The 24,508-nt window shown below is 53.2% G+C and overlaps 9 protein-coding genes and 1 pseudogene across 10 annotated transcripts, besides 1 other annotated feature; 7 read left to right on the forward strand and 3 right to left on the reverse strand.

The window, feature by feature from the left end:
- Positions 1-575: 575 nt before the first annotated feature.
- On the forward strand, positions 576-1,838 carry NCS54_00718700 (Hypothetical protein; the record flags this gene model as incomplete). Its single annotated transcript, XM_053152619.1, has 1 exon — positions 576-1,838. The coding sequence occupies one exon, from the start codon at positions 576-578 to the stop codon at positions 1,836-1,838; it is 1,263 nt and encodes a 420-aa protein (XP_053008594.1).
- Positions 1,839-1,902: 64 nt separating this feature from the next.
- NCS54_00718800 (HET domain-containing protein) lies at positions 1,903-4,176 on the reverse strand (the record flags this gene model as incomplete). Its single annotated transcript, XM_053152620.1, has 2 exons — positions 1,903-3,668; positions 3,717-4,176. 2 exons carry the CDS (start codon positions 4,174-4,176, stop codon positions 1,903-1,905), a joined length of 2,226 nt encoding a protein of 741 aa, XP_053008595.1.
- Positions 4,177-5,127: 951 nt separating this feature from the next.
- On the forward strand, positions 5,128-9,279 carry NCS54_00718900 (Adenine DNA glycosylase; the record flags this gene model as incomplete). The annotated part of the gene is made up of 3 exons (XM_053152621.1): positions 5,128-6,418; positions 7,094-7,225; positions 7,280-9,279. The coding sequence occupies 3 exons, from the start codon at positions 5,128-5,130 to the stop codon at positions 9,277-9,279; spliced, it is 3,423 nt and encodes a 1,140-aa protein (XP_053008596.1).
- Positions 9,280-10,333: 1,054 nt separating this feature from the next.
- On the forward strand, positions 10,334-13,309 carry NCS54_00719000 (Ubiquitin carboxyl-terminal hydrolase; the record flags this gene model as incomplete). Its single annotated transcript, XM_053152622.1, has 5 exons — positions 10,334-10,978; positions 11,031-11,867; positions 11,916-12,022; positions 12,074-12,236; positions 12,287-13,309. 5 exons carry the CDS (start codon positions 10,334-10,336, stop codon positions 13,307-13,309), a joined length of 2,775 nt encoding a protein of 924 aa, XP_053008597.1.
- Positions 13,310-13,998: 689 nt separating this feature from the next.
- On the reverse strand, positions 13,999-14,645 carry NCS54_00719100 (Cytochrome b-c1 complex subunit 7; the record flags this gene model as incomplete). The annotated part of the gene is made up of 3 exons (XM_053152623.1): positions 14,473-14,645; positions 14,178-14,340; positions 13,999-14,094 (listed from the first exon to the last, which is right to left on the reverse strand). Exons 1-3 carry the CDS (start codon positions 14,583-14,585, stop codon positions 13,999-14,001), a joined length of 372 nt encoding a protein of 123 aa, XP_053008598.1. The 5' UTR covers positions 14,586-14,645.
- A 1,941-nt stretch (positions 14,646-16,586) lies between these two features.
- NCS54_00719200 (Protein kinase domain-containing protein) lies at positions 16,587-17,226 on the forward strand (the record flags this gene model as incomplete). Its single annotated transcript, XM_053152624.1, has 3 exons — positions 16,587-16,751; positions 16,819-16,984; positions 17,042-17,226. 3 exons carry the CDS (start codon positions 16,587-16,589, stop codon positions 17,224-17,226), a joined length of 516 nt encoding a protein of 171 aa, XP_053008599.1.
- A 1,032-nt stretch (positions 17,227-18,258) lies between these two features.
- Positions 18,259-19,591, forward strand: NCS54_00719300 (annotated as a pseudogene). Its single transcript has 2 exons — positions 18,259-18,754; positions 18,816-19,591.
- Positions 18,259-19,591: a sequence feature.
- Positions 19,592-21,190: 1,599 nt separating this feature from the next.
- On the forward strand, positions 21,191-22,011 carry NCS54_00719400 (Thioredoxin domain-containing protein; the record flags this gene model as incomplete). Its single annotated transcript, XM_053152625.1, has 2 exons — positions 21,191-21,635; positions 21,698-22,011. The coding sequence occupies 2 exons, from the start codon at positions 21,191-21,193 to the stop codon at positions 22,009-22,011; spliced, it is 759 nt and encodes a 252-aa protein (XP_053008600.1).
- Positions 22,012-22,889: 878 nt separating this feature from the next.
- Positions 22,890-23,643, forward strand: NCS54_00719500 (NADH-ubiquinone oxidoreductase 21.3 kDa subunit; the record flags this gene model as incomplete). Its single annotated transcript, XM_053152626.1, has 3 exons — positions 22,890-22,943; positions 23,065-23,567; positions 23,619-23,643. The coding sequence occupies 3 exons, from the start codon at positions 22,890-22,892 to the stop codon at positions 23,641-23,643; spliced, it is 582 nt and encodes a 193-aa protein (XP_053008601.1).
- Positions 23,644-23,830: 187 nt separating this feature from the next.
- Positions 23,831-24,286, reverse strand: NCS54_00719600 (Yae1-N domain-containing protein; the record flags this gene model as incomplete). Its single annotated transcript, XM_053152627.1, has 1 exon — positions 23,831-24,286. One exon carries the CDS (start codon positions 24,284-24,286, stop codon positions 23,831-23,833), a length of 456 nt encoding a protein of 151 aa, XP_053008602.1.
- Positions 24,287-24,508: the final 222 nt, after the last annotated feature.

Here is a 24,508-nt window from a genome sequence, read left to right on the forward strand (position 1 = left end):
CCTTGAAGATTCTTTTCTTATTCTAAAGTCACTAGTATGTCAAAAGGGAGGAGACGCTAATAAGTGTCTACTACGAATAGGTAGTCCTAGTCGTAGCCAAACAGTCAGGTGAAACTTAACATACAATGGGCTTTTAAGATATTAATAACCCAGCATACCCAGGCAGTCGATACAAGTTCATCAGACAGCAGTCCACGTTTCAAAGAGTGTGGTGAGGTCATCGTCGGACCACCCGAGACGATAAACAGGGCCACTTTAAAGCGGCGCTACAGTCCAAGATCAAGACTCCAGATTTACACATAAAAGTAAATGGGAGCGATTCTGCCAAGTTGAACCATTTCCCTCGCTAAATGTTTATACTTTTCGTCTTTTAAACCCTGCAATTACCGAGTGCCATCTCGTCAACATTCCACCGTCTGGGGCAGGCTGACCAATAACTGACGAATTTCCGCCGACCGAGTTTGCCGAAGTCAAACAATTTCCACCTCAACATCACCACCACCTCCAGATATGAGGCTCTACCAATTGATAAGGCCTATCCTCCCTTAATCGTGCACCCGAGAGTATCATCCACAATGATAGCCCTCACCAACTCGTCCCCCGGCGGGACACTCGGCGGTACCCTCACCCAGTGGCCGTCGGTCGCGCAGCACGCCGAGAACATGAAGAAGGACAACTGGGAAGAGGGCCACACGAGGGCCGCCGACCAGCGCCTCAGGTCGTCTGACTCCCTCTCGAGCGTCTTCATGCTCGAGCGCATCAAGCACATGACCTGGGCGTGGTTCACGTTTGTCATGAGCACGGGAGGGATTGCGCTGATGCTGCACAGCACGCCGAACCAGTTTGATGGGCTGCGGGTCATTGGCAAAATCTTTTTCATCTTTGCCATTATTATTTTCATTGGTATTGTTGCTGGTCTTATTGTTCGCTTCTCGACGACGGATAGGGCTTTGAGAAATAGCCTATTGCATCCGACAGAGAGCCTCTTCTTCCCTTGCTCTCTCCTCAGCGTCGCCACCATCTTGACAAACACGGCAGCCTACGGCCTCCCTGAAACCGGTTCTTGGCTAGCAACTGCTTTGCGAGTATGTTTCTGGCTGTACACGGCTCTCTCGACTCTCTCAGCAATCGTCCAGTTCTTTGTCCTCTTCAAAGGCGCCCACCTGCCCATCCACTCCATGACGCCGGGTTGGATATTGCCCATCTTTCCGGCCATGCTTACGGGCACCTTAGCCTCTGCAATAATGCCGTCGCAAAGTCCTGAGCACCGGATGCCTATCTTGGTGGCTGGAGTCACGTACCAAGGCCTCGGCTGGACCGTGGCAACGCTTGTCTACCCTTTGTACCTCGGCCGGCTGATGCAGGACGGTTTGCCAGCACCAGCAATGCGACCCGGAATGTTCCTTGCCGTTGGACCTGCAGGTTTCACTTCTGTAGCCCTCATCGGCATGGCTCAATCGATCCCGGAAGACTACGGATATTTCAAGACATATCCCATGGCTCCCCAAGTACTACAAATCCTCGCCCTCTGGGTTTCCATCTGGATCTGGTGCATAGCGTTTTGGTTCTTTTCATTCAGCCTACTAGCTGTCCTCTCCTCGGCCCTGCAGTGGAGGCTGAGATATAGCATGACTTGGTGGGCGTTTGTGTTTCCCAACGTTGGCTTCACCCTTGCCACGGCGCAGATCGGGGAGCAGTTGGAGAGCCCGGGGATCAGATGGGTATCGACTGTCATGACGATTTGTCTCGTGGGTCTTTGGTTCATGGTCTTGTATGCGCAGGTATCTGCCGTTATTCGCAGAAAGATTCTTTGGCCAGGTCGGGATGAAGATCGATAGTGGCCAAGTCCTCCCACCTTTCCTTTCTAATAATGAGAGATAGATATTTCCTTTGCCAACAGACTTAGACAATACGATAATTATACATCCCAGGTTGCTCACCCTTGCTGAGATATTCTCCTCGATCCGTGAGAGGATCAAACACTCCCCAGTCCCGATTGTCTATCCAAGAGCCCATAATGGTCCTCTGAACATTGACGTACCCAATCCTCCGATACTCCCCCTTCTCGCATCCGCTCACAAGAGCCAAGGCATAACTCTCAGCGGAGCCCTCCAGGTCCACTCTGCAGTGAAGGACACCAAGGTATATGGTCATTTCTCCATTGGATGGAACGAACGGGAAAACGTCATCGAGATCAGCCTTGGAAGGTGATGTAGAGACTTCCAAGTCATCGATATCCGAACTTTTCTCCGTAGTCGGAGTCACCAGGTTTCGAACATATCGCAAATTCCCCCCTGGAAGAAACTCTGCAGCCTGCTCAGGTGTAAATTGGCCGGTGAGATCTTCAACCTTGAGCACGAGTCGAGCTTTGATCAGTGGGCCTTGGAGGATGAGATGGCCTCCAGAAACAGATCCAAGCTCTGGCCCAGCTGTCTGGACCGACGCTTCTATGACTTCTGCAGCAGGGACCCAAGGCTCTTCGTCCTCTTCGAGATCCGCGTTCAAGTTGATGTTGCCAATGCCAAATGTCCCAGACAGGGTATGGGTTGGTTCCTCTGACGCCCACGACCACGATGGAACTCGGTATTTCTGTGGAGGAGACACCTTTCTCCCATCTCTTACAGTCCAAAGGAGATCTCGAAGTAGTGATTGGCGCCAGATACCCGCAAGATATGAGCCCGGGGGTACTCGTGCCAGAGTCTGATACAGAGACGCGATGCCAGCAAAGGCAATCAGACGATCCGACTCAAAGGTGAAAAATCGCGATAGGTAATCCTGCAGAAGCTGATGCCAGACCGGCCGTAGGCTCTCGGCGCTCTTGCCTCCCATTAAGTAGAGGGTTCCAAGGGGCATGGTGCGGGTGAACTGTTGTTTAACGTCAAAGGCAAACCCTTCGCACGTCTCGTGCGAGGCAAATCCCCCAGAAGTCATGTCGGAAGCAGATGTCCACCAGAGCTGGTCACTAGCAACGTGAAGAGTTTTTGGAGAGAGAATCCATTCCTGAAAGACCCATCCTCGACGGAAAAGGGGCTGCGATAAGACCTGGTCGCAGAAAGCAGATCTGTCGATGAGCCTCATAGTTGTTGTCGTTGGCATTTCAGAGTCCTCGAAGCCAGTCCACGTCGGTGTGATTTCGCAAGGGTGTTTTAGCATCGAGTCTTGCTTCAACCCTGCAGATGAATCTTTGGCAGCCGTGGCAGAGATAGTGACATACGCCTGAGAATAGACGGATGCCATGTGTGCGGCTTCAATATCCCAGTCTTCCTTTGAATCTTGAATGATGCAGAGGGAGTCAATCCAGATGTACTGGATATCCAGGGTGCTGGCTAACTTGATTGCGTCTTGGAAAGTAGTCGGGATGGCCGTAAAGGGAATGTCGGAGTAGAAGGCATCGACCAACTCATGCTTCAGCATGAGCGGTTGTATTTCGCCCCAACGATGACTGAGGGCAGCATATCTAGTCGACGGGCCCAGATCGTGAGTATCGACAAGCCTAACTATCGGGTCTTTAGAAGGTGCAGATGCTTGACAATGAAGCAATCTCGTTGGTAACCGAGGTGCCAAGTTCAGGCTTTGGGTAGACAACTCGAGCCAGGTCCTGATGCGTTCCAGTGTTACTTGTCGGTCAAACTTGGGCCTCCAAGTATCTCTATTGTCTGCATTTATTTCTTTACTCGTTATTATTGGTAGCAAATAGGAAGAGCCTCGAGGCTTACTGATTGCCTTGAAGGCACGAAACGAATGGAACTGGCGCCCAACAAGCTTATCGCCTTCAACTTTCGAAAAACATATTCCAAGAACGAAACTGCCGCAATAAGAAGTCTCTCTTGCCTCGATAGCCGGGATACCGACAACGTCATTCTTCTGTAGCTCTGCCAACGTTACGGGGTGAATGTCTTGCTGCAGCCGCAGCCAGATCATGGCGCAGAGCACGCAAGCATTTGCAGACTCCTCCAGAGCTTGTATTGTATGATGGGCGTATGGCTTTAGAGGATCATCCGGACCTGGGCCAGAATCTAGCCTTACTCTCCATTCCGTCGTGCCTGTTGTGAATCCTGAAGGAACAAATGCGGCCCCCTCGAGAGCGAGTAGATTGCGTTCTTGCAGCGCGTTTGAGGGCACATAATGTCCCTCAAAGACGCCGGAACACGAGGTGCAAAGATTCGGCGATGGCATTGCAACAGCAATCGGGGTCTTTGAGGGTTTCGGTCTTGAGTTCGATAATATGTTAGATCAAGCTGAGATGCAGCTGGAGACGGAGAGAGGTGAGTGAGAGGGGCCCTGCAGCCTAACACGAACCCAACAATCGCAGCGAGCATCCATCCCGATATAGATGAGAGAGGCGCCCCAGAGAGGGCTTGGCCTGCGCATCAATTAATGGACTCATGCCCTTTTTACCTATTGTAGGAGCGGAAATACTAGGCAAACAAAAGTCTGGGGTACAAAAGCTCTTGACAGAAATTATCTTCGAGGTTGCTTGTGGACGATTTCATCCATGGCTAACAAACGCCAGTCAAGAACGTCATTTTGTTTCAGTGCTATTTTGGCGCGCTAGCCACTGAGTCCTAGCGAGTGGTTCTCGCCGTTCAACACCAAAACATTTCCTCCTTGAAGCAAACTCAACCATTTCTTTTCATAATGCGATATCGCTGCTGATAGAGTTTTTTATCCGATATGGAACATGCATACACAGGCATCTGACGTTTCACCCACTCACTGCTTGACTCAGTTTCATCACTTCACCGAATCACCGGCAGAATGAGCACCGTGGCCAGGACGCGGGCAACGCGGGCAACGCGCTCAAGCGCACTCAACGCCTCGAGAAAGATTTCATCGCAAATAGGCTCCGATGATGAGAATGAAAGGCCAATTGAAACAAATAAACGCGCGATAAAACGGCATCCAAGCCCGCAATATGAGGACCACGACGCGTCTGAGGGAGACGCGACTCCAGAAGTTGAGCCCGAAGCCCCTGCACCAAAACGGCGAAAGACACAGTCTTCAAGGAGCACCAAAGCAAACAACAACAAGCTCCATGAACAAATATTTGGCAGCAACGGAAAGACAAGTCAAACACCATGTGCACCACCAGCTCGACGACACAATCTCACATATCATCGACCACTTATGCTAGATGACTACTCCTCACGAAAGGCTCTCCTTGACTGGTTCGACGGTGTCAGTACCAAACGCTCCATGCCTTGGCGAAAAGCATGGATTAATCCAAAGGATCACCAACCAGATGACCTGCGCAATCTTCTAGAGAGGCGGGCGTACGAGGTCTGGATCAGCGAGATTATGCTACAGCAGACGCGAGTCGCCGTGGTCATCGACTATTGGAACAAGTGGATGACCAAATGGCCATCCATCCACGACTTGGCCGCTGCGAGTGCTGATGACGTCCTCAGTGCCTGGCGTGGATTGGGTTACTACAGCAGGGCAACTAGGATCCACGAGGCCTCAAAGTTAGTAGTGAAGGACCCTGCGATGAAGGGGCTTTTGCCGTCCTGCACTCAAGATCTCGAGGCCAAGGTCCCCGGTGTTGGGAGATACACTGCAGGGGCCATCTCAGCCATTGTCTTTGGACAAGCTGCGCCTATGGTTGACGGCAATGTCCTACGTGTCCTGAGCAGACAACTAGGGCTATTAGGCAACGTCAAAACAACCAAGGTCGTTATTGACGCATTATGGGCTGCTGCGGATGCTCTCGTGAGGGCTGTCGCGAGAGATGAGACAGACACCCCGGATGGTGAGGAAGTCGAGACAAGCGATAGACCTGGAAGATGGGGCCAGGCCCTCATGGAACTTGGAAGCACTGTTTGTGTACCAAAGCCAAATTGTGCTGAATGCCCCATCACATCGACTTGTCGAGCCTATGCAGAAGGAAGAACGTTGGTCTCTCAGGACAGCCGAGACACCAAGCTCAACGACATCGAGGACGCCTGTCATCTCTGCGAGCCTTTTGAGGATGCTGAGGAAGACGCTGCTCAAGATGTCAAAAGTGCCAAAAAGACCAAGGCAAATGGATCTCAAGGCAAGCAACTGACATTAGCGTCGTTCGCCTTCAAGGGACCAGCTATCGAGAAATCTTCCTCGAACAAGGTCAAGTCGACTCTCAGTGCCCGCGACATGGAGACCATCGTGGATCACGCCCGGAAATTCCCTCTCAAGGTGATCAAAAAGGCTGTGAGGGAAGAGGAAACACTTGTCTGTGTCATCCGCCACAGCGACGGGCAGTATTTGGTCCAAAAGCGCCCTGAAAAAGGACTCCTCGCTGGATTATGGGAATTTCCCAGTTACATCCTGCAAGACTCAAATGAGGGAAACACATCTGCCAAACGAAAGTCGAAGGCACTCGCGTACCTCTCCAAAATAGGTGGCGAGCATGGCTACAAGACGTCAAAGGCCAAGCATGTTGGTGAGCTGGGCAGCGTGCCGTGGCTCTTTTCACACCTAAAGCTCACGATGCATGTCCACCTGTTCTCTCTCCAAGATGACGATTGGCTCTCAGACTCCGAGTCACTTAAAAAGAGCCGCCTCAGATGGGCGTCAAGTGATGAGGTAGACGATGAGTCAATGGGGACAGGGATGAGGAAGTGCTGGAGTCTTGTGAAAGACAGAGATGATTGAGCGCGGATAATGCGGATTTTGAGACGTTTTTGTAATATCACCGAGCGGATAGATGGTAAATACTGTAAAATAGAATAAATGATAGATCACACTCTGATGGGCTATCCACGTCAATCCTCATGCATTGCCTATTGATTGTCCACGAAATATCCTTGACGTGTGTAAGTTGGAAGCCCAGGCTGGAGCTGAGAAACACTGGATGAAACCAAGACCAAAATATTTCAGGCACTTTCACGCAAACCATAAATAGTAAATGATCAGCTCGCGATAGTGAATTCAGTTTTCTGCTAATTATTATCGCTTTGAGGAATCATCAAATCGATTCCGTCTTAATGAGGCTACGCGTCACGTGGGGCCGAGTCGCGATGGCATCCACAGATCGCCGCGTCGGCCGGCCATGTGGGGACGCGTCCAACTTACATCACACCCTGTCGGCTCCAGACGTCTCAACGCACCGTTCAAGTCAGACCCAAGAGAAATGTCGATTGTATCGACGGCTACAAGACAATGACAAGCTGGTTTGCTAGCGGCCGCCCGGCTCTATTTGATGCCATCTCCAGTGCGTGCGATCTCGTCGATCAACAGATCGCTGCAGGTACGTCATTAATCGATTAACGCGACAGAACATGTCTCGCTAACACGGCCGTAGACCTTGAGCTGGTGAAACGGGAGCTTGATGAAGCTCTCCAGCAGAGAGATGATCACGCGGCGCAGGTTTCTGACTTGACGACTGAAAATGCTCGTTTGAAAGAGAAATTGCAGAAGGCAACAACCAAGGCAACGGGAGACGCGAAAACCCCCGAAGCAGCACCATCACCACAGCCAGCACCTTCCAGAAGCAGCTCATCTAGCAGTGAACCGGACTGGAAGGCGGAGTGCGCCAGGGTCAGTCTCAAGTTTAACGCGCTCTCAGAAAACTTCAAAAAAGCCAAGGACGCGCTTCGGAAAAGAAAGGAGGAACGTGACAGATGGGTTGCCCACGCCACATTACTGGAGAAGAAGATCAAGGCAGCCGAGGAAGAGCATGGAATCAGCATTACGGATCGTCAAAACAGGGGCAGCCGGGCGACAACACTTCCAGCAGCCAGGACAGAAGACGCCAACCCAAGCCCAAACACCAGCTTCACATCCGAGGCTGGGCTCGAGCAAGCAGACCTGGAATTACCTCCCTTGGCCGCAGCATCACTAGGACCCGAGAATCCTCCTCCTCTGGCCGATACTACTGCTGCTAACCCCAGCTCGGATGCGACGGCGAGCGAGGTCGAATCTGGCCAAGGAGATGAACTGCCCGAATTACCGGCCCAAGAGGATGTTGAGCACACGCAAATTAAGGAGGAGCCATCATCCGACACGCCTGTTGTGGTTTCCGAGAGAGCTGTGAAGAAGAGGAAACGGAACGATGGGGACCCCAACGAATCACCTCTACAAAAGGTCAAGCTGGAACCGATCGACGACAGCTCGAGTCCTATTCAACCAGTCGGTCCAGCTACGCTTGTTCCACAAGAGAGCATAGATCTTGGAGACGTTGCACAAAAGTTGTTAACCCCGAGGAAACGCAGGGAGATGGAAGAGTCACAACGCCGGGACCAGATACAGAGCGAAGCCTTTGCGACTGCAACACCCAGGACCCTATTTGTCAGGCCGGATCCTGAACCACAAACAGCTCGGCCCTTGGAACGAAAATCAGCCCTTACACCACTCAGTGTCAACCGACGGAGTGTGCGATCAGGCGGTGATAAGCCAACCACACCCCTTAGAAAGGGACTGGATCGTGGCATATCAAACGTAGCCGAAGATGGCGAAGCATACAGGAAAACTGGAAATAGTACGAATCAAGCGCCTAAGGGACGACTGGATACGCTATTAAACAGTCCTGCTGCTCAGGAAAACGAAACCGTAGCCCGTCCGACACCTCGAGCACCAGCAAGGCTAAGCACTCTTTCAGAAGGCCTGGCAATTCCAGGTCGACGGGTACTCCCTTTTGATCGAGAAGGACGCGTCAAAGACAGGACTCCTGTTCGCCCGACGGGTGCATCTGATCGCGCCAGCGCTCTCAGTGCAAAGGTTACACCGCAAGACACGCGATCTCCGTTGGCCTCTAAGAGAGGCACGACGTCTGCGTTGCGAAATAAACCAGTGGCGGAGCTGCGGCCCGACGATTTCAAGATCAACCCACAAGCCAATGACGGTCATGACTTTGCGTTCTCTGACGTGATTCGTGACAGGGATGAAAGGGCTCGCATGCAAGGCTGTACAGACATGCATTGCTGCGGGAAGCACTTTCGATCTCTTGCCATCTCGCAACGCCCAGATCCGCCTCTTACGGCAGCTCAGCGACAAGAAGAGCAGAAGTTGCTGGAGGAGTACTTGGGCAACTTTGCGTATCGACTAGGGACGATGGACAAGAAGGAGAGAGATGAGCTCTGGATTGAGGCCAAGACTCAGGAACTCGCAAACAAGTACGGAAAACATCGATACCATTACTCGAGGATGCGGAGTCCTCCAGGATTTTGGAATGCAGATTTCCCCAGCACCCAAGAGATGGAGGCTGAGAGAGAGGAGGCTGCCAAACGAGAGAAGCAGACTGTTCAAGACAGGTACAGGGAAGCTATGCGACCTGGCGGTAGGTGGCTGTTCAGAGATGAGTAGACGAGAAGCCAAAAAGTGAGCTGTGGATGAGATGCATTGCAGTACGGAGCACTATAGGAGCCAAGGCGTTTGGGTAACATTGGGATGGGAAACTTATCATGGTTTGTATAACTTTGTAAGTATAAACACTCAACGGACGTGCATATATATGTTTCAACAAAGAACCTCGAGAGTCGTCAAATGTTTGCCCAACAATAACCCAAGCCAACAAGACTCGAGCCAGGATCAGGACAGGGGTTGAATGTGCAAGTCTGCGATGCCGGGCATTTTGAGATGGAAGAGTGGAGCACAGATCATCCCTTGGCCCTTGCTCCCCTCCCGTCAAGCGAAAGCCGCAAAGTGTTTCTGCCTCAGACACCAACTTTTGCCCCAAAGTCTCTGACGACCCGAGCCTGGTTGGCTCTGACTGGGGGGCCCTCGTGCCCTTTCTGCAGGCCTGAGGTGCTTTGCTTGCCTGCTTGGGGCTTGGCTCGTGTGCGTCTGGCCTGGCCTCTCACTGTGTGTCTTGTGTCTGCCGCTACGTTTTTGGCTTGACCGGTGCGTGCCAGTAGCAAGTCCCGGCCTGGCTTGCCCAAATTTTATTTCTCCAACGTCCAGCCCGTAGCGATACATCCCCGTCTCCGTTTTCCCTGACGCAACTCCTTCTCTCTCTCTCTCCCTCCGGTGCGTCTAACCTTCGGCCTCCCTACCGCGAGCGAACCCGCGCTCCTTGGTTGTTCTCGTTCTTTTCTTCTTCTTCTTCGTCTCGGTTTTCGGTTTCCTATACTTGCTCTCCCCCCCGCGCGACTGGAACTCTTGTCGGCCGAAACAAGTCGCGCCGTCCTTTGTTCTCCTCCACCGTCGCTCCCAACATCGTCCCTTTTGCGGACAAATCAAGCCTCCGCCGGTGTCGCGTTGCGCAACTTCGGCCATCGTCTTCCCCCGACAAGCCTCAACGCGCTGAAGCCCGACGACCCGGAAGGATCAACCGCTCGCGAGATCAGACTACGACGTGGCAGCGGGTGTCGCACCAACTGGGCGGCTCCCGTCTTCATTCAAACCCCAGGCCGGCACGATGAGTAACCGCCATCTGCCGGCTGGGCAGAACATACAGGGAGGAGCTGGTGGAGTCCCCGGGGTCGATATGGTCGGCGGTCCTGGAGGGCCTCGTCGGAGGCAGGCGCCTCCGTATGTGCCGCAGTATCAACAGCAGCACCACCAGCACCATCACCAGCACATGAATCCCATGTATGGTGGCTACACCCAGTTCGCGCCCCAGCCTTACTACGGCATGCCACCGCAGTACCAGAACGCCCAGTACCAGAACGCCCAATACCAGCACCAGTATCTCAATGGACAGTACCAGAACGGGGGTATGCCCTCGCCTGGCTACATGCCGTATCAGAACTATGCTCGGTCGCCGCCCTCCATGCACCAGTACGTTCCGATGGTCGGCGTGAGCGTGCCGCCGAGCTACCCTCCTCGTCCTGCTCAACAACATTCTCCTGCGCTCTCGACTCCCTACCAGCCCCCGCCTGCGCCGGCTCCGATTCCGCCCCATACGCCATCATCCACCAACTCCTCCCAGATGATGCCTCCCCCGACTCCGCCGACGCCGCAAACTACAGAGCCGCAAGCCCCTGTCGTTCCTGCTCCCGCTCCCGCCCCTGCCCGGGAGCCTTCGCCGGCTCCGAAGGCTAAGGAGCCTTTCCGTGCTCCCGTAAGTTGCGCAATTACAAATACACATGTATATCCAACTGACATATCCTCAGCTTCCTTGGCTTTCCCACCCTGATGTCGAGTTTCCTGTCAGAACCACCAAGTCACGACGGAGGAGGAGACTCCTGAACGCCGACAGCCAGGCTGTATCCTTGCCCGTCGAGCAGCACGAGGCCGCCACGGAGCAGTCTGAACAAGCCACCATTGCCGAGACAGCGTCAAAAGAATCATCAATTTCTTCCCAGACTCCTGCGACGTCCGCAGCTCCATCCGAGACTGCTGCAACCCCTCGTCAGCCCACCGAGGAGTCTGCCGTACCCGTTCAAGCTTCCTCTACTTCTCAACGGTCCCGCACCAACACTGTGACTAGCAGCACCTCGACGGCCACCAGCAGACCCGCCACCCGCTCCTCCGCTGCTCCTGCTCCCGCTCTTCCTTCTCTGCCCAAGTCTGGGGCTAAAGACGCCAAGCCTGCTCGCGCTGAAAAGCCGGTCAATGGCGATGTGGTTGCCGAAACTTCGTCCCAGGATGCGACGTCTACTACTGCCGAGAAGCCCACCGAGCCTGATTCCGAGGCTGCAGAGGCACCTGCTCCTCCTGTGAAGCTTCCACCCTCAAGCTGGGCCAACCTTTTCGCGAAGCCTGCCGCCGCATCCGTCGCAAAGACTGGTGCTACCAACGGTGCTGTTGCTGACAGCGCTACTACCAATGGTCATAGTGCGGAAGGTGTTGTTAGTACCACGAATGGCTCTACTGCCAGTTTCTCAAAGGCCAATGCCAACTCGGTTGCGGAGGCCATTCAATCTTTCCACGTTGGTCTTGCTGACCAGCTTTCGTTCCTCGAGCCTCGCGGCTTGATCAACACCGGTAACATGTGTTACATGAACTCGGTAGGCTGACTTTTCCCTTCATGGAGACAATGCGCTGACCGGATGCAGGTGCTCCAAGTTTTGATGTTTTGCGTTCCATTTTTTGATTTCCTTAGCCAGATCAGCAAGCGAGCTGTTCATAGCTTCAAGAGCGAGACACCTCTCATTGACGCCATGTGAGTTGCGTGTGGAGCAGTTGAGCGATACAATGGCTAATTCAACGGCAGGATCATGTTCATGCATGAGTTCAAGATCATCAAGTCTGCTTCTTCAGTCGAACCCCTGCGACGCTCTCTCAAGAATGAGGAGTTGGAGCGCTATGGCGAGCCCTTCACCCCTGAGTTTGTCTACGAAGCTATAAGACAGCTCCCTCGTTTCGCAAGCATGAGGGTGCGTTAAATTCCCCAAACTCTTAATAGCATATACTAACTAGTTACCAGCGAGGCCATCAACAAGACGCCGAAGAGTTCCTGGGTTTCCTTCTCCAGTCTCTCGACGACGAGTGCACTTCTGTTATGAATAGCTCTAATCTGGCAGAGCAGTCGGAGAAGGCCAATGCCACTGAGGGGGCCACTGGTACATCTGATGATTGGCTTGAGGTCGGCAGGAAGCAGAAGGCAGCGGTGACCCGATCCGCCGGATCCAACTCATCAAGCCCTATCTCCAAGATCTTTGGCGGATTGCTTCGATCAGAGTTCCGCGTTCCCGGACTGAAAGACTCCATCACCACTGAGCCCTACCAGCCGCTCCAGTTGGATATTGGGTCTTCAGATGTTCGCAACGTGGTTGATGCTCTACGGGGCCTCACCCGCCCTGAGCGTATTCAGGGTGACTTCAACTCACCCCGAGGCAAGGATGTGACGGCCACCAAGCAGGTCTTCATTGAATCGCTTCCTCCCGTTCTCATCCTGCACCTCAAGCGATTCCAGTTTGATGCGGAGGGCAACGGAACCGTCAAGATCTGGAAGAAGATTGGATATCCTCTGGAGCTCGAGATTCCTCGCGACGTATTGTCTCGGCAGAAACGCCAGACCTACAGCGACGGAGCGATGCCCAAGTATAAGCTGATCAGTGTGGTGTATCACCACGGAAAGAACGCGAGCGGTGGACATTATACGGTTGATGTGCGCCGCCAAGAGGGCCGTGAGTGGATCCGCATCGACGACACGGTCATTCGCAGGGTGCGAAGTGAGGATGTGGCCGAGGGCGGCGAAGAAGAAGAAGTGAAGGAAACTCGCAAGGATGGTGCTGTCTCTGGTGGCTCGGGCAGCCGTTTCGATGCCATGACGGAGGATGCAGGAGATGAAGTCGGATGGAACAAGGTGACGGCTTCCACTGGAGGGGCGAAGAAATGGAGCAGCGTCGCCAATGGGGCCAGCAACGGCACTACCAAGGCGAAGCCGGTCAAGGACAACATCAAAGACAACAAGGTGGCCTACCTGCTGTTCTACCAGCGGGTATAAGGGGCCACACCCACATGACACCTGGACTATAACACTCACTACAGCCCTCCGGCCTAATTCCCCAGCCGTGAAGAGGCGGACACGAATTACCACGAGCTTTAACGGCCGTACGTTTTGGATGAGGGACTCGGAAAACAGCATTTTTTGGGATGGAGTACGATGCTGGGAGGCGAGGAAAAGGAAAGGCGAAATATTTGATATCAAGCCCAATGCTCGGCGTCCGGCGTCGAGGCATGATTCCTGCGGGTTGGGGTTGGGAGGAGGTGCTGGTGAAATGCCTTTAGCAGGCTGATCAGCAAGACAATTACAGGATCACATGTAAGATTTGGGAGTTCAGGATGAAGGGCACATTGGGCTACTTCGACTGGACTTCCTCGGACAGCGAGACAAGGGCTGCCTGGAGATGGGCTCTTCGCGGAGCTTGAACCAGATAGTACATTGTATACTACCTAAAAAGCGTCCATGAGATGGTAATTTAAAAAAGATTCACATATAACAAACACAATCAGCTGCTCCAAGGTTGTGCAAAATGAGTCAAGTCAGACGACGTCTATACATAGGATACACGGGAACTGTCTAGTCCGTTGAGAGGTTGCCACCAATTTCTCGAGGGGGCGCTGTTCCCTCTCTCACCCACGGTCCTGCTATACACTTCCACCTCGATTTCCACCCGACCCGGGCCCAACAATTTAGTGCTTGCGGATGACGGCAATCGAGTCGAGCTCGTTCTTCTCGGCCTTCTCGGCGGTGACCTCGTCGATGAGGGGCTGGAGGTAGCGGACGTCCTGGGTTGGGTTAGCCGGTAGTCCTTCATGATCCGTGTCTCCATTGCCGAGGGTCAGCGGGGACCATGTTTTTTCTTTCGTACCTGGGCGGTGGTAGTCCACTGCTCCTTGGGGAGGAGCTTGTGCTGGTAGCTGCACTGGACAGCACGTCGGATACGGTAGATGCGCTCGTAGGACTCGCGGTTGTTGAGGCGCTTGAGGGCCTTCTGGGCAACGTCGTTCTCCTCCTCGAGGAGGTCGTCATATCTGTTTCCAACCAATTGAAGACCGCGGTCAGCAAGAGATTCTCAATTCCATCTAGAATTCATCGTATCGAGCCCAATTGGCGCATTATCCGTTCGCACCGGGCGTTCGAGGGGAGGGAAGAAATTCGCGTACCGGAGACCCATCTGGCGGTAGCCGGCGGCGTTGATGTACCAGGAGGCGGCGGGCTTGAAGATCTTGTAGAGCCACGGCCGGCGGATGATGAAGGGGGCGAGCGAGTACTTCATTGTTGCGGATTGAAATCGGGGTATTGGGCGGCAATTGTCCGTCGTCGTCGTCGTCGTCGTCCGTCGGGAATGCGCGAAATGGGGATGGGCTGAGCAATTGCAAAACTTCTGGGAGAGCTCGGAACGTCACGTGATGGCTGATGACCATTCCTGGCCATTTCTCTGGCTGGCGTTCCGATCGGCCAGACGGGCCATCCAAGGTTGAAGGAGCGTGACTTTGCACGTGATCTGACAGCAAGCCCGTTCTTGGTTCAAGACGGTTGTGGCGCTGGGATTGTGGCTCACGGACACATGGCGTCTGGCGGAGATGAAAATGTGGGGGTCACGCTCCGGATGTCCCGTGTCAAGCCGGGCGCTCGGAAGGGAACGGCCAGGGTCGACGATGACGGAGTTGGAGGTTGATCATAAGCAGGGGAGGAAGGGCAGATCAAACGAAGGGTGAGGTGACGATGACCTGATTTTGATATACAGAGGACGCTCTAACGAGGTTTCACAGAAGCCCAAGTACATCAGTCACAAACTCCGGACGAAAGCTTCCACCCACTGGACCGGAGCACACCCATCCCACGCGGAGCAAGGGTCAAAGATCGGTATCGGACCTTGTCACGGGGGGTGGGCGGGAGAGAGATACCGGACCTTACAGCCAACCGCAGACTGGGCGGCATGCGCCATGTTGTCACTTTCAATCAATCACACAAGCAAGAGAGAGCGATACCACATGCACGAGATCCCATCCCTAGAACATTGCAGAAAACTTGGCTGCCCTGTTGCATGCCGTCTTTTCTAGTGCCGATTAGCACAGGCTGCGTCATTTTGGAGAGTGCCGGGCCTTCGCCGGGACCGGCTTGCAGCGGTGCAAGGAAGCTCAGACGAAGTAGGGGTCTTTGTACAGAAGTTGCCTACCCAGCAACTAATTAAATAACTCTAGAACAAATAATATAAAGGGAGTTGAGAAAGATTAGAATAAGTGATGTGAGGAAATGAAGGAGAAGGAAATAAATAATTAGACTCAGGTTTTTGTTATATCAACACCCCGATTTGGGGCACTGGGAGCCAGTCTTTTTGCTCGGACCAAAGTTCCAAAAACTGCCAAACCATTATCCTATTTCCCTGAACCACTTCACATTCAAATTCTCTTTTTAGGCCTCGAAAATCATTGTGCCGGGATGAGATGAGAGCTTCTTTTCTTGGGCGATCGCGTTGGCCTGGGCGGCCGTGGAAGCCTCTCACCTTGACAAACCCCAATTTCACGCGAATCCCATTGCATCAACAGGTAGAGGAAGAGCGCCTGCCCGACTACATCGCATCGCGATACTACCCGGTTCGCATTGGTGAGGTCCTGAGGGATCGTTATCAGATTGTGGGCAAGCTGGGCTTCGGAACTACCTCGACAGTTTGGTTGGCGCGCGACCTATAGTATGATGCTCTCAACGGATATCTACTATGCGATGCCTTACTAACTGGCAATAGGAGCCGTCAACATGTGGCACTAAAGCTCTTTGTAAACTCGGAATCTATGGGTAAACACCTAGATCACGAACTCTCAATATACAAGCCCATTTCCAAATCTTCGACAAAGCGTCCTGGTCGTGATGCTTTCAGGAGACTTTTGGACTCTTTCGATGTTGCTGGACCAGACGGATGCCACCGATGCTTGGTACATCCCCCTCTAAATGAGAGCATGCTGACCTTCCTTCACCGCAACCCAATGAGGAGACTACCAGCGCTGATCCTCGCCTTCACTCTCTATCACCTCTTCCTTGCATTGGATTTTCTACATACGGAATGCCAGATCATCCATACAGGTGCGTATTCGGGAGTTGAGCCAAGCAGGATTACAGTTGGCTATGTTCTTCACAAGCAACGGACGGTGCCGAACCCCCAGGGAGTAGATATCAAGGCCGATAATATCATAGCGATTTCGAGGAGCAAGAACTTGTCGACCCGTCTCCGCGAAAGCTAGCGGACGGAAGAGCCATCTATCTGTCACGCAAGCTCCGGATGCCAAACACATGGGGCGCACCGGTCCTTTGTGATTTTGGCTCGGCCGTTACCGGGGATATAGAGCATACAGAGGATATCCAGCCCGATATATACAGAGCGCCAGAGGTTATCCTGGAAGCACCATGGCCATATGAGGTCGACATATGGAATACAAGCTGCATGGTAAGTACTCGAGATGGATATGCAGCTGTAGGGTTTGAAGAGTTAATTTGTGTCTATCCCAACTTAGATCTGGGATCTCTTCGAAGGTGGTCACTTATTTACAGGACGGGATCCTGAATATCAGACGTATCGCAGTCGAGCGCATCCTGCCGAGATGATTGCATTGCTTGGACAACCTCCGCAGGCGCTTCTTCAGTCAGGCAAGTCAAGGCATAAATTCTTTACGGATCAAGGTATGCTCTGTATGTCTAGCTTGAGATAGTCACATCTACTCATCATGCTTCTTTTAGGGGATTTCTGTACAGATATTCTCCTCCTAGATAGAATATCGCTCAAGGAAAAAGAGACCAGCCTGGAAGGGGAAAGTCAAAGGAGATTCCTCGTTATGATGCGAAAGATGCTCCAATGGGATCCTTCGCAGCATTCCTCAGCGAAGGCGCTGGCCGAAGACGAATGGATCATGGAGCATATGTAATTAGCGAGCTCAGTAATAGCGAGATACCAAGAGCAATAACACGGATGTCAACCTACACTGACAATCTACGCTTCCCTGTGTGACAGTGGAGGTCTAGCATCCAGACCCATGTGGGACATCAGTGTAGGTAGGCCGGCTCATGCCGGGCGAGCAATCCCAGTGATGGAAGGGGAAATTCTGCAATGGATCCAATGTCACTCCCCAGTGGGTCACTCTTGTGAACAGTAGTCACCATGTATCCGGCTGCCGGACTGTGAGTGCGAAACCAGCTGGAGACCAGCGCCCCATCCTTGGCCGATGCAAAGCCGCTGCTGGGCCCTGGGCTGCAGCGACCGATATAGCGCGTGTAGCGGGTGTCCTCCGCCGCCGATTAGGTTCCCCGTCCTCCTCCGCTCCGTCAAACTTGGTCCTTCTCTTTCTTCTTCTTAGTCCTTCCACTTTCTTGCCTCTTTCTATTCTTCTTTTTGGCCTCTTTTCTTCCTCTTCCTCTTCCGCCCTCATCCCCCCAAGCGTCCGCATCCCTCCCATTCCCGCCCGGCTTTCCGGACTCCAGGCCACCGCCGTCTCCCGTCGCCTTCTCTTTTTTTAAGCCGTCTCCCCCAGGTCAATGGCCGGCGCCAATCGCTGAGCGGGAAACGGTCGGTCACGGCGCGTGGGAGCAGTCCCCCGCAGTACCTTCGTACCGGCTGCGCTGCGAGGCTCCTATACCGGCACGAGGACAACACACAGACGCACCGGACGGGTTCGTTTTTCGAGGGCGGAATCGGATCGGGGAATCACGAGGGTGAGAGAGGGTCATCTTGGTTGGGAAGCGCTCGGTTCCCGGCCCCGAACGGCATCGCTTTCGTCGCCCACGACGGGCGCCGTCCAGGTGAAGGAAGACAAAAATAGGTCGACAACGCTTCGAGTCGAGTGAGGACGATCACGGCCATCGACGGCATTGGCTGAGCGACGACTGTCAACCACCGAGAGATCCGACCTTCAATCCTCGGTCACGTCCACCGGGTGAGATCATCGCGCGACGATCAAGCGGCAAAAGACGGCGGGCGACATCCAGAGACGAGTGGGATGTCTTCTCACGACCAGGCAACCTCGCAAGCCTCTCGGTCACCGTCATCAGAGTATGCTGCATCCTCCTACAGTCTCCCGGCCGCCTCCGACGCTCCAATGCACTCCTCCAGGGTGACCCCGCTGCACCGATGGGCTCTCAACGCCTCCGACTCGCAATTCAACGCCATCTCGGGTGCGGTGGGAGGCTTCACCTCGGGCATCGTCACTTGCCCCCTCGACGTCATCAAGACCAAGCTGCAGGCTCAGGGAGGATATGCCGCACTTAACAGAGGACGGCATGTCGGCCATCCGAAGCTGTACAATGGGTTGATCGGTTCGGCAAAGGTCATATGGCGGGAAGAGGGAATTCGAGGTCTCTACCGTGGTCTTGGGCCGATTGTCATGGGATATCTGCCGACATGGGCTGTGTACTTTACCGTCTACAACAAGAGCAAGGGGTGGTTATCCCAACACTATGGTAGGTCGACACAAATACGGCATAAGGTTGATTCACATGCTAACTGGACTTTTGTCAACAGACAACAGCCATCTCGTCAATCTATGGTCGTCGATCACGGCTGGAGCCAGCAGCACCATCGTCACAAACCCCATATGGGTCATTAAGACTCGGCTCATGTCACAGAGCAGTGTTCGTCACAGCCATGATCACACTTCCCTTTATCCGAAAGCAGGCAGCACGCCGACATCTCGACCGACTCTGCACGACTGGCATTATCGGTCAACAATAGATGCCGCCCGCAAGATGTACACGTCGGAGGGTATCATTTCCTTCTACTCGGGTCTAACACCGGCTCTCCTCGGCTTGTCACATGTCGCTGTTCAGTTCCCGACATATGAATACCTCAAGACCAAATTCACTGGACATAGCATGGGAGAGTCAGCTGAAGGTGAAAAGACAAACGTTGTCGGAATATTGTCAGCATCTATCCTATCCAAGATCGTCGCCAGCAGTGCAACATATCCCCACGAAGTCATCCGAACCCGATTACAAACGCAACGACGTCCACTCGCCGGGGAGGAGTTCGTACAGGGCATGGGGGTGACAACTACGGGCCCCAGGGTGCCACGCACTCAGGCTCAACCGCCCAAGTACCAGGGTGTTATCCACACGTTCCAGACCATCTTGCGAGAAGAAGGTTGGCGGGCCTTTTACGCAGGGTTGGGGACCAACATGATGCGTGCCGTACCAGCAGCAACGGTCACCTTGTTGACATATGAAACTGTCATGAGTGAACTTCTCAAGACGAGAGCCGAGGCACGGCATCTTCTGCTAGATTCAAGGACAGAGCCATAGATGGCGTCTTAGGATCCGGCTTATGAAAGAAACAGCAAGTATTTACAGAAGGCGGAAATATTTAAGAAGGGCCGTTTAGGTAGGCCTATGAGAAAGGATTGGGGCAAGGCTGAGATACCCTTGGTCGGCTGTCGGTACGGTATAGACATATTCTGGTTCACAAGTGGACGTTTTGGTGGCGACTTGGTTTCTATGGATGGTTGGCGCTCGCATACACACAGAGATACACGCGCACGCGCACATGGTTGCACAAACCCTTTCCGTCTTGTTTCGAGAGGTTATTGTCTCATTGAGCTGCACGGGCGGACCTGTTGACATCGAGGATGCATGGCGAGCATGTAAGAGGAGTTTGTTTGGTTACAAGTGCAGCTTGACAGTAGACGCGGAAATGTTAAACATGACCAATAGCGTTTTTTTAGTACTGATGTTTTGATATCTTGAATGAACAAAAAAAAAAACTGCTTCAATCGCTTTCCATACGCCAATGTCTATGTTGTCATTGTTTCCATGCCGGGTTGATCACTATGATGGGCGTTCGCCTCTTGATTGGCGTTCACCATTTGCTGGGAGTCTCGTATGTCTCTTTGGACAGGATGTCAGTAACAGGGTGCACAATAGTCAGTGAGAAGACGTACTGCTTGTTCTCGAGCAGAGTGGATGGAGGAGCGAGTGTATCTGTTAAGTGAAGATCCCAGTGTTAGCTTTATGGACAAGTTTACAACCCATAGGGAGGAAGGAGCTTGAGTCAAAGACACTTCAACATCCAATTCTCATAGCCAGGTTCGAGGCCAATTGCGAATTGCAAGATTTGAGATGTTGGAATAACTTCACTCCTGAACACGCCACTTTTCTCACTCACACGAACAGCACGCAGGCCATGGTGAAGGCGGCGGCCGGGGCCATTAGCTTCTAAAGACGGAAAAATGTTAGCATAAATAAGACGCAAATTTTGTTTTGCAAAAATATAAAAGAATAGCAATAGAACTTACTCGAGGGTTTATCATCTTTGTTACAGGCCTCGTGAGTTGTAAGTTGTCAGTCAACATCTCGCCTAAACTGGTGATTCTCGCCAAGCCTTTCGACCGGGTTGTTCAGCTTATGCGGCATACCTGCATACCTTCAATTGATGCACGCGACACCTCGAGCCGCTGATTAATCCCATCTATCGGTTCTCCCCACACAATCGCGCAATCGCCCATTATCTAAGCGACCAAGGGACGTTGGCCCGTGTGCCTTTCCGCTGCCGAACAGCGCTTGGTCCAAGCTCCCGGGAGCTTGAGTTGCCATGGACAACCCTGATTGGCTGTAAGCCGAGACATGGGGGAGGCAGGCGCTGTTCGCATGCCCAAATGCGACTGCGACGGGCAGCGCGCGACCCAGGCCAGACCCTTTCCCCCCCCCAAGGCGCCCAACCTCTTCTTGTTTTGACCCCTTTTGACCTCTTCATCTCTTCCTCTCATCTCTACGCGCATCAGAAACTACGCGGCGATTTTTCGCCAGCAGATACACTATATTATTTAGGCGGACCTAGCTCTTCTCAGTTCCTCTTGTCGCATTCGCGGCCGCATCGCATACGCGCAAAAACAAACTTCTGCAGCCATGCCCGTTGAGCTCCGCAAGCGCAAGGCCCGCGAGCCTCCTGCGCCGCCACCCGCGCCCGCGAAGAAGAGGACGCCGGCTGCAAAGACCGGCAAGGCCGCTGCTGCCAAGGTGAAGGCCGCTCCCGCAAAGGTCCCCGGCAAGAGAGGCAGACCTGCCAAGGCCAAGGTCGAGGAGGAGCCCGCCAAGGAGGAGGAAGAGAAGAAGGAAGAGGAGAAGGTTGAAGAGGAAAAGGAAGAAGAGAAGACTGAGGAGAAGGCCGAGGAACCTAAGGAGACCAAGAAGAAGAGCGACAAGGCCGAGGTTGGCGATGTCGTTGACCTTGATGGCTTCGGCGGCGAGATTGAGACCAACGACGGCGAAAAGACAACTCTGAAGGCGCTCGTCGATGAGAGCAAGGCTGGCGTCGTCCTCTTCACCTACCCTAAGGCTTCTACTCCAGGATGTAAGTTGACATCGCCCACATATCTGACATTGTTCACGCAGTTTACTAATCCTCCATCACAGGCACAAAGCAGGTCTGCTTCTTCCGCGACTCGTATGAGCCCCTCACAGCAGGCGGCCTGGCCATCTACGGTCTCAGCGCCGACTCTCCCAAGGCCAACACATCCTTCAAGGACAAGCAGAAGCTCCCCTATCCTCTGCTATGCGACCCCAAGGCGACGCTCATCGGTGCCATCGGCCTCAAGAAGGCCCCCAAGGGCACCCAGCGCGGCGTCTTTGTCATCGACAAGGATGGCAAGGTTCTCGTTGCCGAGCCCGGAAGCCCCCAGGGTACTGTTGACAGGGTGAAGAAGCTCGTTGAGGAGCTGGCTGCTTAGGTTGAGGTTGATGATACACTGCGTAATGCCGACTGGACTTGGTAGCAAGGAGCAACAGGAAGGGATTGTTCTGGGTTTTTGTTTTGTACGGGTATCTTTGTTAGCAGTGTCATGAAGGATCAATAGACCGCAATGGTATATAGACTGTGCGCTGAACATGTCGAGGATGACACTTCGGCCATACCCATGAGATTGTGTTCTTGTGCTTGGTCCATGGAGTCTGTATATTTGGGCACGGAGACCATGGCCACATACACTGTGCTGTGATGCTATCGGCTCTGTATTCCATGCACTTATTTGCTCGATAGGTATGTTTTGTATGCTGATAGAAGCTTTGGATATATGTTCTCTATGCCTATCTAGCTGGTGACTCTCTAGTTTAGGCATCGCGCAGGTAGGATGGTGTCCATCTTTGTCCATTCTAGCCCAGCTTTGATTTCTGGATTTCAGCATTTTAGATGCGTCTATCAATCTATTTCTTTTCTTTTCCATTCTTCAGTCATGTAGTTCATAACCACCCGCACTCAAATAAGGTGGATGAAACTAGGCGTAGCCAAGTTGAATGTTTTTGACACTCTTCAAGATGCGACACCTGCGCTCAAAACATTATTTCACCACAATCTGGGGGAATCCATAGATAATAATACAAAATCACAAAAATACATGCTTACAGAGATTTTAATTCTCCTTTGACATGTCCCAATTGCCCCTTCATGTCAGGATCGTGATACAGGGTAGGCAACTTTGCTCGGGCTCGGTAGAGTCTCGGTTGAACCGGACCCACCAGCAACGGGCCAATAATCACGACGCCATTTCAACTTGGGAATTGAACCATCACCCGAACCTCAACGACAACCTTCACCAGCCTCTCCGCCATCATGTCGTCTCAAGCGGCCGCTAAAGCTGCCGGTGGCCTGGTCAGCATCGCCAAGGTACGCACCAGACCCGATTTCCGCAAGCCAATGCCTCGCAATGGTTCCTCGACAGCTGGCCGAACTTGGCCGGATCGAATTGCCTCTCGGATCATGGAAAGGTGCTAACACATAGCTACAGAAGCAAACCGTCCAGTCGACGGGCGTGTGGGAGGTTCTCCGACGATTCTTCGCCATCGACCCCGAGCGATCCAACGGCGTCCCTCTCAACCCTCACTTCCGTAACCCTCCTCCCGGCGCCAACCCTCCTCTCGAGTACGACGACCCCGTGACGCTGCCCGCGGGCGACATCGCCGACAACCCCTACTGGAAGCGAGACTCGCGACGCAACTACCCTCAGCTCAGCGTCGTCAACCAGTCCCAGTTCGCCCAGCTCCTCACCGTCGGCAGCGCTGCTGCTCCCAAGGTCGAGCTCATCGGCGAGGCGGGCGAGAAGCAGCTCGTTGCTGTCAAGGAGGAGTCCCAGACCGGCCTTGCTCAGGCCCTCGGAAAGGTGGCGCCCGGCGAGGCCACCAAGGATGTGTTTGTGAACGGTCTGCCGCCGCTGCCCAGCGGACAGAGCCTTTCTTCTGGAGCTTGGGATGTCCACAAGTACGAGGTGACGGACACGTCGTACGGCGAGGGGTAGGTCATGAAACTGGGAAATTGATGGACGGATGAGCTAACTGTGTGCAGATACCCTTGCAGGTCGTTCAAGTAAATTAGAAGCGAAGGAAGATGCTGTGTATACAATTACGAGGTAGTGAAGGGTATAGAAATTTCCATTGACAATGCAGATGATTTCCTTTTTCATGCTCGATCATCCCAAACTCCCGGCTTTTAGTGTATCCAGGCTCTCAGATTCCCGCCAGTCCAAACTCCGGTTCCTGTTTATTGGTCGACAATGTCTATGGCGTTGAAGATGGCCCGGACGACTCCCTTCCACCACCACCTGCCATTCGTTCAACAATCTTGGCCTTTCCCTGCGCCCTCTTGATACGGTCGTCAAAGTCCTGAACCGCATCATCCGAGTTTTCCGTCGAGAGTGTGTCTGGCTCGACGAGAGCATACAAGGTGTTGACGTTCTTTTCTAGCCTTGCATTCCTCGGCAGTGGTGGTAACGTGCAGGCCGAGCTGGATCCGTCTTTCGGTGGCATGCGGTTTGCCCAAACGACAGCCTTTCCTGCCAAGCGGCCGCTCTCGAGGAACTTTTCGAATCCCTTTTCCATGCCAAAGGACCGGCCTTCGATGCGGCCCGCTTTGATGCCATCCTTGAGGCCTAGTTGGTAGCCTTCTGAGTAGAAGCGCTCCTCAAGGTTGAGGACGTCCTCGAAGGGGTCGGACGTGTCGTTTCTTGTCTCCATTGTGATTAATGCTGAGCTGATGACTCTTGGGGTTGTGGATTTGTAAGTGAAGTGAGTGAGTTGAGTGAGGGTGGCAGAATTTGCGTCACCGCCCGCTACTAATGGCGGGGCATTTACTAACAATCGTCATTCATAACTTACCAACAATGAAGTACACAAGATGCAACAGGAAGAGAAACGCTCACTTGTTGCCAATTAGGTTTGTCATGTTCAATGTTTGCC

This window comes from Fusarium falciforme, chromosome 5 (assembly GCF_026873545.1).
Source record: "Fusarium falciforme chromosome 5, complete sequence".
NCBI classification, from domain to species: domain Eukaryota; kingdom Fungi; phylum Ascomycota; class Sordariomycetes; order Hypocreales; family Nectriaceae; genus Fusarium; species Fusarium falciforme.